General features: G+C 42.0%; 3 protein-coding genes across 6 annotated transcripts in view; 1 reads left to right on the forward strand and 2 right to left on the reverse strand.

The window, feature by feature from the left end:
- The window catches only part of LOC113823532 (pancreatic triacylglycerol lipase), a 19,554-nt gene extending 17,731 nt beyond the window's left edge, over positions 1-1,823 (forward strand). For all 4 annotated transcript variants that reach the window (XM_070141934.1, XM_070141936.1, XM_070141933.1 and 1 more), the window contains one exon: positions 1-1,823. This exon is cut by the window's left edge and continues 344 nt beyond it. The gene's annotated coding sequence lies outside the window, so the exon portion shown is untranslated.
- A 6,302-nt stretch (positions 1,824-8,125) lies between these two features.
- Positions 8,126-11,700, reverse strand: LOC138867188 (uncharacterized). Its single transcript, XM_070141940.1, has 4 exons — positions 11,628-11,700; positions 10,320-10,389; positions 10,136-10,210; positions 8,126-8,972 (listed from the first exon to the last, which is right to left on the reverse strand). The coding sequence occupies exons 3-4, from the start codon at positions 10,175-10,177 to the stop codon at positions 8,712-8,714; spliced, it is 303 nt and encodes a 100-aa protein (XP_069998041.1). The 5' UTR covers positions 10,178-10,210; positions 10,320-10,389; positions 11,628-11,700; the 3' UTR covers positions 8,126-8,711.
- Positions 11,701-12,511: 811 nt separating this feature from the next.
- LOC138867187 (nucleolar and coiled-body phosphoprotein 1-like) lies at positions 12,512-13,981 on the reverse strand. The gene is made up of 4 exons (XM_070141938.1): positions 13,898-13,981; positions 13,433-13,625; positions 13,170-13,265; positions 12,512-13,051 (listed from the first exon to the last, which is right to left on the reverse strand). Exons 2-4 carry the CDS (start codon positions 13,577-13,579, stop codon positions 12,737-12,739), a joined length of 558 nt encoding a protein of 185 aa, XP_069998039.1. The 5' UTR covers positions 13,580-13,625; positions 13,898-13,981; the 3' UTR covers positions 12,512-12,736.
- Between the last annotated feature and the right edge of the window lie 564 nt (positions 13,982-14,545).

The following is a 14,545-nucleotide window of genomic DNA, read 5'->3' on the forward strand; positions in this document are numbered from 1 at the left end:
CTGGCCGCTTGCTAGTCAGAGCGCTTCATCAGCTGTCGCTTCGATGTGTGTGAAGAGGTCCTGGGTGTTGTACGCATCGTCTCTAATCACATACGTATTTTCTCGCTGGACTTCCGTTGAAAAAAAAAATTGCTCGTATTTCTTTTCTCACTTTCTGATATGTGATATTTACTACTCTGGGAATAGGTGAAGCGCTGACATCGTAAGAATTTGCCAGAGTAGGTGTTGCGATAACGTGATTATTATTATGAGCTATTTAATGTGATTTGGAAAGATCCGTTCCAGAACACAAGCGGCGTCAGTGAACTTGAGAGCAAAGATGTCTATGACCCGTGGGTACTTTATAGAAAACGGTTATTCAGTATTAAAGAATATCAGAAGTTTGATTGACAGTAAAAATGTGATGTACGTATTTTTCGGTTTGTATTACGGGGAACCCTGATTTTGCTGTATAAACGAAATATTAGGCAAGTTTACGGTTAGATTTTAGAAACGCTGCCTATAATGCGTTCAGTTACTGTTATATAACCAGATGCAATTCATAGTCTATTAACTTTGTGTATTTCTATTAATATATGTAGAGAGAGTTAATCATCGGACATTAGAATGCTTAATGTTTATTTAAAAAAACAACACATTTTACGCATATGCATATTTATGTATAACCCATGACAGTGTAACTATCACACCCAGCTACGTTGATACTGTTTGACACCAATGCACAGATGTTTCGTTGTAAATCCTCGATGAAGTTAGGAGTAAAACGCTTCTCCCAATGTCAGTCATATTCGGGTATTGCTGCTGTATTGAAGTTTGTCCACACGAACGGGTATGGTCGGCGGGAACTTTTAAGTCGCCTCAACCCGCACGCGCCCTTGTGCCACAGTTCGGCGAGCTGTGTCCCAACACTGGGCTACTAAGTATGCGTGCAAAATTGCATTGTTGATCACATGGTGAACTGGTGTCGGTGATGGTTAATACTGTAGGTTCTGATTGAAATATAATGACAAGAACAAACAATAATGAAAATTCAATACCTGTTGGATGGGCAGTGTATGGTAATTCTGAAGAGCAGCCAACACGGGCACCGTACCGGGTTGCCCGCGTGCCAACCCCATTAACATACAAAACTGCTTGTGTGGAAGGGCCTTTACTTAGTGTAGATCTTGCTAGTATTACTATTATAGCAACTTATTTTTGAGCTAGATAGTTATGATAGCATGATTTCTTGCTTGGTTATTTACAGCTTTCCATGTAAAGGAACTTTTTTTAACCGTCACTGCATGCAAAAGGCACCCGAAGCTCTTTTTATGAATTATTAATTTATAATTTGTGATCGTTAGGTATTTGTGGGGACATTTTTATATCCCTTTGGCTCAGCCTATAGGTTCGCAAAATATAAACAATATAAGTTGTGCTGACAATACAGCATACTTGTTTGTGCTACTGTGTTTACTGTATAGCGAGAAAACAAGTAGGACAGCATACACCGTGGAATATATTGAAACTTCCCGAGCGCTTGTGTAAAGTCCGAACGCCAGCTTGTAAACGAGGCAAACCAGTTTCTTCAATGTTTTATCAGAACCCGTGAGATGTTCACCAGGAATATGCTGGATGTGAGAACTGTTAAACCAAGCTTTATTATGTATTTAGTCCGATTATGCTATACTAGATAATAATGAAAAGTTTCTTCCCTATGTTTTATCAGAACCGATTTCTATCTCTACATAATACCTCACATGTCTGAAATAAAGTATTGTGTACTTTATAATTTGTTCCAAGTTGTGGAAATGCACACAAATAAATAAAATTATTATAACTGATCCCTTGTCTAGTATTATCTTCCTTTGATCAGCTCGAGTGAATATCTCCTTGCGAATCTTAATAAAGCAGATTTTCTCCCAACAAAAGGGAATTCCAGCGAACTGCAAGTCAGTTTTCCTCATAATTTGGGCGATTAATTTGTTCATTGGAAACTTTCTGTCGTGTCAACAACCTCTGGTCATTAGCAACATATTCAGAATATGGCGAGAGGGTGAGGCTTCTGGTCAAGGTAAGGAAATGGTTAATGCTTTAAACAAATAAATATATTAAAACACCAAAGGTCATGAAAAATTATGGTAAAGTATTGTGGTGAAAAGTGGGGGCAGTTTAAAGGAGTTCTTTATTAGAACAAAAATGTCTTGGGTTTCAACGTTCGCTATAAGGCATTACAAAATAGAATGGTAGTGGAGAGGGGGAGTAAATGGGGTAAGACAGTAGTAATCAGTAGTTTTAATGTGTGAAAAGCGGGGTTGGTGGATCGTAGATAAAGCGGCGGAACGTGCTAAGGCATCTGCGTATTCATTGCCGGTGACCCCGACATGGTTGGGTATCCAGTAAAACTTTAACTGTTTTCTGTCCTGTACACAGATAGAACAACTGGATCTTGACCTTGAATCTTTCGGCTATAGAGTTGATGGGGGTGTATGAATGGTATGAGTGATATTGCGTTGCAGGAATCGGTAAAGATGGTGAAGGATGAGGAAGAGATCGAAAACATGCGTTGCAAAGCGAAGACGATAGAATATGCTCGATTCAGGAGGAAGGGGAAAGTTGTATGTGTGAGAAGAAAAAGACCACGGCGAAACAAGTCCCGGAGGTTAATTTGGAGCCGCCTGGAATGACATGGGTACTGGAGGACATATATGTAAGAAAATGTGTGAGGAGGATAGGTGTAATATTTAATATGGGTGGAACTGGGAAAATAAGAGAAACAATTGCAGCAGTAGCTGTATTAGCCAGGGTGAGAAAGATTGGGCGGAAAGAGGATGGGATTGGAGACAGTGGATGGGGTGAATGTAAACGTAGAGCGTCCATACAAACACGGAAAGGGGTAGGTAAACGTGGAGAGGAAGAGAAGGTATAACGAAGGAATTGAGGGATAGTTAATTTGGGAGAGAATATTGGCGAAAACGAGCATAGCTTCTTATAGAAAAAAAAACGGCGTCGAGAAAGGGAATAGCATTCCTGATTCAGTATTCTGGCTCTCAACTGGGGAGGAATGAAAGGCGCCTCTGGCTCAACAAAAACCGCAATGGTGGATTGCTGCCAAGGCGTGTGAGAAAGAGGAGATAGAAGAGGAATATATGACAGCGATAATCAGGGACGGAGAGGATTAGGGTAATATAGTAATGGAGGAGTGTTTTGCGGTCTGGGAAAGTCTGCAAGAGTCGGTGGGCGGCAGCGAACTCTTACTTTAGCAGAGTGATATGATCTCGCCAAGACAGTTCGGAGTACAAATACGAGCACCAACTTCTGCCCGAAGGACGGAATTAGAGACATGAGTATCATACAGATAGAGTGGAGGTTGGGAGCCTAAACGTAAACGAGAGAAGAATGATGGAAAAGGTTTTATAGGCAGAAAATCAAAAGCCATGGTTGGTAGCCCAAGAGGAGATTGAGGTAATTGCAGACCAAGACAAAAGGCAAAATTGGCTAAATCATCTACGCGTAGTGATGGCCAGATTCTGCGTGGTAGAGCTGAAATTAATCCGTTTACAGTTAAGTGATGAAATACTGTGGTACCGAGTTAACACGGACTTGTGGGAAACCTTCGAATTATGGGGAAAGAGGAGGTAGTAGCAGCAAATCTGACACGGGAGGTAGGAGAGAGAGGAGACTTAATGAAAACATCCATGTTTCTGCGTTTGCCTTGCGGAGATAGTTGGAAGAATATGGTTGTGCCATCATGTTGTATATGGCTTCTTTAGATCGATATAGACATGCAATCATGTTGTATATTGCCTTCTTTAGATCGATATAGATATCCCATCGTGGTGTATATGCCTTCTCTAGGATCGAAAAAGACCGCCGGATTCTGAATCACGGCGTCATCTGGAAATGCTGATGAGATTTGCATTTCGAAATAAGCAAGAGGATCAGCTGAGCTTCGGCCGCGACGAAATCTAAAGCACATTAGCCTTAATGCTAACCATCCTTTCTAATAATTTACATTGGCAGCTTGCGGGTCTTATGGGGGCAGTAGTCTTGAGGGAAGGTTACCAAGTTTGGTTTTCGAAAAGGGCTTCACGCCAGTGGGAAGGAAAGGTTCCAGTCGTTCAAGTATGTTATTGAACGTTGACAAGAAGGAGGGACAATGAAGGAGACGAAAGGTGTCGTAATATACAGATAATATATACCGTCTGGGCCTTCGTGGGTGTTGCAGCATGACATATGCATAATAGATTTCAGGAGAAAAGAGGCATTATAGGATTCTGTAGAGGACAGGGAAGAGATAGGCGTGCGCTCTTTGTCAATAGAAAATAGAAGAAAGGTGCGCGATCCGCTGCTGACCTGGTAAACAGGCACCAAATTCAGTTAGCAACTTGAAGAGGGCAAGGAGATGAGGCTTTTTTATGGATATGGAGGACGCGGGCATGATGAGGATTTACTAATCTATTGAGGATTTTTCAGCCGCGTCAACATCTAAGGTCATTATCGGCGTAGTCAAAATTTGGCGATAGTGAGGCTCGGGGTCGAAGCTTCCAGGGAAGGATAGGTCATACAACACTATGATACAGCATTGTGACGAAACAATTAAATATGAGAACAATTGGGGCAAAATATGTTACACATCAAAGCTTGCAGAGCGCTGTAGGTTAGTATGGTAGTGAAAAGTGTAAAGAGGGAAGAGCAATCGGAGTACGACACAGGACTGACACAGTCAGCCTTTCATCACGACTCTCGCACTTTCTGGATGTGGAAAGAAGAAAAGAAAAAGGAGAAAAATATGCAAAATTAGTTGTGGCGAGGGCTCGATGTCCAAGGTAGGGGTGATCCCCTACATTGGGCCTCAGTCTCCGTCTCCCTGAGCACTCGCCACGATATTACTTTGGCGATATCTAATCGTACCCGAATACTTAATTTCCATTTAGTCTTAGGTACTTCCTGTCGTTACATACACATAATGGTTAATGGTTAATAGTTAAAATAAATGTGCTAGACATCTAAGGTCATATAGCACTACAGGAAGGTATAGTAAAGGTGGATAGTTGCTATGTGTCAACTATCTAGAGTAGTGTTGAAAGGTTGAAGATGGGGGAAAAGGTTATGGTGGTTTAGGTAAGGGAGTTAGATCAAGTGAAGGATATTTATGCGTCTGAGGAAGGAGGAAACAGGTTGTCAAGGCAGAAGCTGTGGGATTCTGGTAAGGATGTCTGATATGTTGGGAGGTTGGTGAAGGGAGGGTAGGTGTGGAAAAGTAGAGATACGTGCTGTATTAAAGCGTGGACAGGACTAGAGAATGTGTGGAACTGAAAGAGGGACGTTACATAGAGGACATAGGGGCGGGTCTGCGCGTGACCTTAGATAGGCGTGTTAGGCGAGTGCTTGCACCAATACGTAAGCGTGCGAGGGCCGTCTCCCAACGTTTGTTTTTGTGAAATGGAGCTGACCAAGAGGAGACTGAAGGTTTTACTGTATGTAATTTATTGTTGTGGAGTCTTGACTAAAAAAATTTCCATCGAGTATACAAGGTTTTAAAGTGGGAGTGTAATAATCCGTAGCTGGAATATGTGAGAAGCGTAGTTGGTGATGTGGACATTGCGGCATAGCGTGCAAGAGTATCTGCTTGTTCATTGCCAGGGATTCCAACATGGCTGGGTACCCAGCAAAATCTGACAGATTTGTGACGTGTGGACAGATAGAACAATCAGTTCTGGATCTTACAGACAAAGGGGATTAGTCGAGTGTATAGACTTTAAGGAAGGTTAAAGAGTTGACGGGAGTCGGTAAAAATAGTAAAAGAGGAAGAGGGGATGAGTATATGCGTCTTAAGGCAAAAAGGAATGCATGTACATGGCTTCTGAAGTAAGGACACTAGATTCAGGAGGGGAGGGTGTATTTGAAAGTGCAGAAGTTTGGGAATGTTTACTGCGATATCCAGTACTCCTGGAGATGGATTTGGAACCGTCAGGTGTAAACATGAATGCTCGAGGAATGAATGGAGACATGGTTAAGGAAATGAGTGAGAAGGATAGAGGGGGAATATCTGATTTTGGTGGGTTAGGGTATAGGTATAAGCCATGGAGGAATTGGAATGGACAGAAAGTGGGAGAGTGTCGGAGGTGAGGAAAGGGGGAATGGGAGAGGAGGGTATCCATGCGTACGGGGAGAGGAGTTGGGTAAACGTGGAGAAAGAGGTAAAGGTATGAGGTAAAGATTGTGGGAATAGTTAGTTTGGTAAGGGAAAATTGGTGAAATCGAGCATAGTATCGAAGAGAGAAAAAGTGCTCGACGTCGAGAGAGAGGACGGGCATGCCAAGATATATATAGGCTCTCAACTGGGAGAGGAGCGGAAGGCGCCTAGGGGCTAAGCGGAGACCGCTGTGGTGGATTGTACTCAAGGTGAGCAAGAAGAGAGGTTGAGGCAGAGGAGATATGGCATCCATAATCTAGAGTATGGAGAGAACTCAAGGCGTAACACGAAGATGGAGGGAGAGTTTTGCGATCTGAGCCCCAGGAGAGGTGTGAAAGAGTTTGTAAGATTTGGAGGCGGCGTTGAGCTTTTTCTTTGATGTACAAGTTATGGTCTCGCCAGGACAATTTGGAATCACAAAATATAACGCCTAGGAATTTGCCAGAAGAACGGTATTGGAGTGGAGCGTTATGTAAGAAGAGTGGGGGTTTGGGGACCGTACGTGAGCGAGAGAAAAGGATGAGGAAAGATTTAGAGGTAGAAAAGCGAAAGCCATGGTTGGTGGCCCAAGAAGTTACTGATGTTATTGCAGACTGAAGGAATTGACAGGATCTGGTATGGATGTGCCAGATGCATAGATGGTTAAGTCATCAACATTTAGTGTTGCCCAGGCTCCTGGTGGTAGTGGACTCGAGGCTATGCCATTTACAGCAAGAAGGAATAAAGTGGTACTAAGCTACCAACTTCCTTGTGGGACACCTTCGAATTGAGTGAAAGGATGATGTGGAAGAGGCAATTTTAATGTGCAAGGTACGTTTAGAAAGTATCTGATGAAATCGCCTTTGTTTCCACGTAAACCTAAGGAGGACAATTGTTGGAGGATATGGTATCGCCATGTGGTATCATATGCACTTTCTAGATCAAAGAATATGGCTAATACGGATTCATGGCGTGCAAATGCCGATGTAATATGTCTCGAAATGGGCAAGTGGGTCTGCTGTACTTCGAGGCACGTCGGAAACCAAACTGGGAAGGGGAACGGAGATTATGAGATTCAAGATACCACATTAAGCGGAAGTTAACCATTCGCTCTACTAGTTTGTACAAGCAGCTAGTTAGAGCTATGGGGCGGTAATCTTTGGGTTAGGGTACCTGATTTATTGGGGTTTTTAAGAAAGGTAGGATAAGAGCATCTCGACAATGAGAAGGAAAATTTCCTGACGTCCATACGTGGTTGAAAATAGTTAAAAGGAAGGATAGAGAAGATGGGAGGTGTCAGAGCATACGATAGTGAAAACCATTAGGGCATATACACATAGATGTGTACTGTAAAACAATCTACAATACTCTCACTTCTCTACAATATATATATATATATATATATATATATATATATTTTTTTTTTTTCAAAACAAATGAACTCCTTCCCCTTTCCTTTCTCTTCCACACTATAACACACAACATTTGGAGTTATGGATAAAGTAACTGACCACAGAGGTTGAGGGTCTCTCTCAGGGACTTCAGAAACGAAAATAAAACATACATTATAAACATTTAATTTATGTTTCTAAACAGTCATTGACATAACTACTTGTGTAGTTACAAATTGTTTCTGGAACATATTAAATACTGAGATAGGAGTGAAACGTGCAATTTTTCCCAAACTGCTGAACAGTTTGGATAAGAAAACAATGAAAGATTCTTTTGAGCCATAAACTTAACAAGGTAACTTTATAAATCAAGGGGCCATTTTTTTTAAATGAAAAATCAGGAAAAAAAAGAAAAAGAAGAAAAAAGAAAAAGAAAAAAAAAAAAAAAAAATCCACAAGCTTTGCACCAAACTCAAATTTCAAAATATGTTATCAATGGTACAACCAGAAACTGCTATCTCATCTATGTACACAAAGCTATTATGTAAATACTTTAGAGAAACAGATTTCTTCTTCCTATTTGCACCAAATAAAATGTTGGGGTTATAATCACAATTTTTCTTTTCCGTCAAAAGTGGAAATGTACAAGTATGTATAACCCTAACAATATCTATGGCTGCAGTGCATAGAACAAAATGAAACCTTTTCTTTTCTTTTTTTAGTATTATAGCAATAACTTCTAAAAAAAATACAATTTTTTAATTCTCCTATCTGACAATCTATAGCCCTAAACGCCTCTCCCAGACTGGACTTTCTCCTTCGTTACAGGTTCACAAAACCGAGGAAAATTGTTCACACTGAGACCTTGTCGGGCTCACTGCACTTCCGCAAAGCTAAGACCTGTAGCTCAATTACAGATTCAAACACACAAGAATGTGTCACTAGCAAAAAAACACTTCCTTGCTTGTCACTTTGAAGTTTGCCACTTTACGCACTCTCTTCTTAAACATCAACAAATAAACAACTCCCACACAGTAACGTATCTGCTTTGTAAATATATATATATCACATGAGCTTCCACACACACACACTAATTCATGTTGAAAGCCACCAGCAGAGAGTTGTGTGGCTGCATCTCTGCCCTTGGCCATTCTCTAACAAAGTTATCCATAACTCCGGGCAGCCCATGGATAAAGGTCTGATTTGCCTGAAGGTAGGTGGGGTGGGGGGGAGAGGTGCTTCACATGGGAAAGCGGTTCTATCAATCCGAGTCGAACTTGATGGAGTTGACAGCCGTGTCCAATATGCCTCCTCGGTAGGAGCCCCCTTTCTTTCTTCTTGTTCTTTTCATGACGGAAAGTTTTTCCTCGAGTGTCCTTGAGGGTTCTGTAGGCACCTTCACCCCAACATCCTCTTGCACCTTGCTGAAAGGAGAACAAATGGTGGCATTACAATGTGTTCTTGTCCAACCTCTTTACAGTTATGCATAAAAAAGGTTCTATACTCTCCCCCCCATTAAAATATGAAGTTTTCCTTCCTCCTTTTCCCCATCAACACAGGGCAAGATCTGATAAGAAAGCTAGTTTTAGTCTTTTTCCAACTTGTATTTCAAATTCACATAGATAAGTATTTAGACAACTATTCTAAGAGGAAAAGCCTTCTCTGATCACCAATAATACTTTACTGCCAAACAATTGAGATTTTCAAGTAAACTATCACTTGCCACACAACACGCAACATTACCACAAAGAAAGAGAAAACTTACTATCATCTCTTGCCCTGTGTCTGGGAAGCACTGCTGTTTAATCGAAAGTAATCTTCTTTGTTTTCACCAGTTCCTTCTGCATTCATCCCTAGGCCTGGGCTCTTATTGAATCCCCCCCTGAAGCCTCCACCCCCTGCGCCGCCTCTATCCCCACCGTCCCCTAAATCCACCACCGTCCCTGTTACCAAAGCCACCTCTAGACCCACGGTCACTATCTCCAAAGCTTCTGCGACACTCCAAATCCTCTTCCACGCTCATTTCTGTTATTGAATCCATTGGTATCACTCATCGCGATCTTCCAAGCTCTCTGCGGTTGCCAAAGCCTCTGCCTCGTCCTCCCCTGAAGCCACTCTCTCCATCTCCCTTGAATCCTTCGTTGTCCCCACCATCTGCACCATTGACATCATCATCACCACCAAAGCTTCCTGCGGCTGCCAAAACTGTTACCACGCCCTTCCTCCGGAACCCATCACGGTCACCGCCAAAGCTGCACCACGTCCCCGTCGGAACCCGTCCACGGTCACCCCCGAAGCCACCGCGGCCGCCTCGGGATCCTTCACGGTCACCACCGAAGCCGACCGCGTCCCCCTCGGGAAGCCACCTCGGCCCCTACCCCCTCGTCTCCTCCTCTGTCCCGGTCACCGCCAAAATCCTCCTCTGCCTCTCCTCTACCCCTCTAGAGTCCCCCTTGAAGCTCCAGGCCCGCACGGAACGGTTTCGGTTGTTGAAATCATCTTCCTCCTCTTCTTCTCCTCTTCATCACCCTAAAAGAGAAAGAACTAGGATAGTATCATGGTTAAACAAAAAAACCCAATGAATTACCTTGGCTTCAAAGGAGTTGTTAAACTTAGGGTTGATCTCCATTTCCTCTGCCCGTACCCTCCTGAAAGGTTCTTTCTGTAGGACGAAAAAAAGTGTAAGAGTAAAAAGTGTGAGGAACTCCTTCAAAAATATACTTCAAGTCAAACACTCAAGTTGTTCACTGATGATATCAAATACAACTTACTTTGACTTTACCACCTGAGGTATTGAGTGACGTATCTCAGAGATCCATTCCAGGAAGTGTTATGAGAATTCTGCAATGGCAAAATGTCAGATATATTTGGAGACAAATAAAAAAAGAAAAGAAAGGCCAAAGAGAGCTTCTTGAAGTGCCTTGCTTTAGACAACACGCCAAAATAGGTATACCCTTAACATAAAAAATAAAAATGACAAGGAAAACCACCCTTGCTTTGGATCCATTTCATGCTACATCTAAATTATACACATTGTCACGCAAAATGTACTGATAAGTCAAATGTGAGCTAAACATTACATAATTATTACTACTAAACTCAAGCCTTGGGGTGAAGCATTAGTATAAGATCTTTGGATTATTTTGAACTTTGATTTAAACGGAATGGGTTATTAAAGAACAGGTTCCTTTTGTAAGCAAATTACAAAAAAATATGCATCACACATCATATTCTCCTCTTCAAAATATACCGCCGGTATATTTTGAAGCCGGAAAATAAATTACGGGCGGCTACAAAATCGGCGCGCGGGGGCTGGCCTGGACTCTGCCTGCATGCCGGCTACAGCCCGCTGCTGCGTCGGAGCACGAGCCCCGATACAGCATCACACTGGTGGGACGCCCTGGCAATGTTTATTTTTTCTGGGTGTCTCATATGTGGGACACAACGTTACTGGGTTAAACATGAAACACTTTAACCCAAGAAATATATAGTTCAGGAAATATATACAGCTTATAGACATTTCAAGATGTGTAACCATTATATAACCTATTGGGCCAATTCTGAGAATAACATTAAACCTGGTCTTTCTCCAAGATTTATGCTGTTGACTGCATTTTAAAAGAATAAGCATCAGTGATCTTGGTATTACTACCTAATCCTTCCTGCCTTAAATAACACTGGTTATAGATATTTTAAAATGAAACCTAATCTCAATATACACTTGACAAATAGATATGTTTTGTTTAAATTTTACTACTGATATGTATTGTTGTTTGCAAAGAAGCATGACAAAATTCCTTAACTATGTGCCCATTAAAGCAAAGCTCCTCTTGCATCCATCTTTATAATCAGACTTAATTTTGATGGATTACAGCTGTACTAAACTTTTCTCTTGAAAAGCAGGCTGTAGTTCAACTCCAAATCAAATATCTACTAAGTTTAAGTTTACATTTCTCCCCTTTGTTCACTTAAATATTAGCACCTGAATACCATTATTGACCTTAAAGGAGTACAAATCATCCCTTTCGGTAAGGATCTAAAGCGTCACTACCACAAGAAACATCATCTCTGCCATACACCTCCACTGTGCCATTGGTCATCTTTGCTGCTGGAGTCTTCACAACTGGAGTCTCCTCTTCCTCCCTCCTCGCTGGTGGACTCCTCAGAGCTTTAGACTCTCTTTGCAGCTTTCTTGGGTGCAGCTGTCAGTTTGGCTGCTGGTTTGGCGGGTTCTTCATCATCCCTGAGGCTGTCTTCTGAGCTGGACATTTCCTTCTTTAGCAGGGGCAGCAGGCTTTGATCACAGGCTTGGCAGGTTTTTCATCAGAATCAGAGTCTGAGGAGTCTTCTGAGCTACTTTCTCCCTTCTTGGCTGCAGCAGCTGGTTTTACAACTGGCTTCTTGCACAGCTGGCTTGGCTGGCTCATCATCCTCATCTGAGCTTGATTCTTCAGAGCTGGATTCGGCCTTCTTGGCAGCAGCTGGCTTCTGCACAGGGGTAGCTGGCTTCTTCACTGCTGGTTTAGCTGGCTCATCATCCTCAGAACTAGATTCTTCGGAACTGGAAGATTCTGCCTTCTTTGCAGCAGCTGCAGCAGCTGGCTTCTTGGCAGTGAGTGGCAGCCTTCTGTGCAGGTGTGGCTGGTTTCTTCACAGCTGGCTTTGCAGGTTCATCCTCCTCAGAATCTAGACTCTTCTGAACTGGATGATTCTGCCTTCTTTGCAGGAGTGGCAGCCTTTTGTGCTGGTGTAGCAGGCTTCTTTTACAACTGGTTTAGCTGGTTCATCATCCTCTGAACTAGGTGATTCTTCCTCGAACTGGAAGATTCTGCCTTCTTTGCAGGTGTAGCAGCCTTCTGTGCAGGTGTTGCTGGCTTTTTCACAGCTGGTTTGGCAGGCTCCTCATCTTCAGCAACTCAGATTCCTCTGAACTGGAAGATCTCTGCTTTCTTTGCAGTGCAGCTGCAGCAGCTGGCTTCTTGGCAGGAGTAGCAGCCTTCTGTGCAGGTGTTGCTGGCTTTTTCACAGCTGGTTTGGCAGGTTCCTCATCTTCAGAGAGCTAGATTCCTCTGAACTGGAAGATTCTTTCTTTGCAGCAGCTGCAGCAGCTGGCTTCTTAGGAGGAATGCCTGCTTTCTTGGGAGCTGGCTTTGCAGGTTCATCATCTTCAGAGCTAGATCCTTCCGAACTAGATGATTCTGCCTTCTTTCCAGCAGCTGCAGCAGCTGGCTTCTTTGCACGTGTGGCAGCCTTCTGTGCAGGTGTAGCTGGCTTTGCAGGTTTCATCATCCTCTGAGCTGGACTCTTCCGAACTGGAGGATTCTTGCCTTTTTAACTGCAACTGCTGGTTTTGCAGGAGTGGTAGTTTTCTGTGCAGGTGTGGCTGGTTTCTTGACAGCTGGCTTAGCAGGTTCATCCTCCTCATCAGAACTTGACTCTTCAGAACTTGATTCAGCCTTCTTTGCTGCAGGCTTGCTAGCAGGTGTTGCAGGTTTGGCTGGCACTGGAAATGTGTTCAATATTATGAAAGCTTTTTAATTCCACACATACGCATTTTGAGCTATGAAATAAATAGCAATTTTTCCCAAGCAATTCAGGATAGAAAAAACTAAAGATCATACCAGCTTTGACAGGTGCCTTTGCAGGGCTTCATCTTCAGAACTGCTCTCTTCACTACTACTCTCAGAGGGCTTCTTGGGAGGAGCCTTTGCTGCTGCCTGAAATTAATATTCAAGTGTCAGAAGAATGTCAACAAGTGAAGAAAGAAGGAAAGAAAGAAAGAAGAAAGAAAAAACCTGGCTAACCATGCTCTTAATGCTATGGAAATTCTGAAAAGTATAACAAAGCATCACAGCACCTACAGCAAAAGGTTGAAGCCCTTTACCTTGGGTGTGGCAGCTGCTGCTGGGGCTGCTACAGCAACCTTCTTCTTGGGAGGTGCATCAGAATCGTCTGAATCCGACTCGGAATCCTCAGAAGAACTTGACTCTGCCTTCTTCGGTTTTGCTGCAGCCTTCGGGTCCTTTGCCATTAACGAGAGGGGTTGCTGCCTTCTTAGGAGGAGTTTTCATCCTCTTCTGAAAGTTCATTTTCTCCTATTAATATATATCTATTCCCTTAGTATTATCAATATTTTTTGTCTTTTAAACTTAAATGACAGTAAATGATAAAATCCTTAAGACATATTACTGCATTTCAAATTGCTGATCTACAAATCTTATCAAAGAGGTTAATGGAAAAGGAAAAGCAAGTGAAACTTATTCTTCCAGTTCCGACACTATGAGTTTGAAATATCTGTAAGGTATGGGTGCATAAGCTTTTGCATTCTTATAAATAAAGATATTATTACCTGAGCTTGAACTAGATTCTTATGCCGGGCTTTCTTGGCTGCTGGGGTTTCAAAGCTCAGTCGGCGTTTGTTCGGTGAGAGGTTCTGCAAATAGAATTTAAGTGTTAATGGAAATTCTTTGTTGTGGTCTGTCTCACTAATACACAAAATTCCAAAATAATTCTTACAAAGCATACTAACCAAAATCAACAATATTGTTACTGAAAATACAACAACAGCTAATGTGTGCAATACAAAAGCAATCTTCTTGGTTCAATTTTATTATTAACCATCATATCTTCGGGAACACTTTAGAAACAGGTGAAACAATACTAATATCAATTCAGGTATTAAACCTTTAAAGGATGGCAACGCACAAAGAACTTGCACAAACAAAAAGGAAAACTCTCTCATTTACTATATACTTTCATGCACAATTGATTCATTATTTATATTAGAGAAAATACTGACAGATTTTTCATCAGACAGCTTTAGCTGCATTTCATCCAGAGCACAAACACACTAGAATTGAGTTACTTTCCAGGACTAAATTACTATGTCAAAACTATGAATATATCTGAACTTACTCTTGATATCATGTTCTAAGATATATCAAACAAATGTAGATATTACAAAAAATATTACAGAACTCTCACATAAACAAATTTA

The sequence above is a fragment of the Penaeus vannamei genome, chromosome 28 (genome assembly GCF_042767895.1).
Source record: "Penaeus vannamei isolate JL-2024 chromosome 28, ASM4276789v1, whole genome shotgun sequence".
Lineage (NCBI taxonomy): Eukaryota > Metazoa > Arthropoda > Malacostraca > Decapoda > Penaeidae > Penaeus > Penaeus vannamei.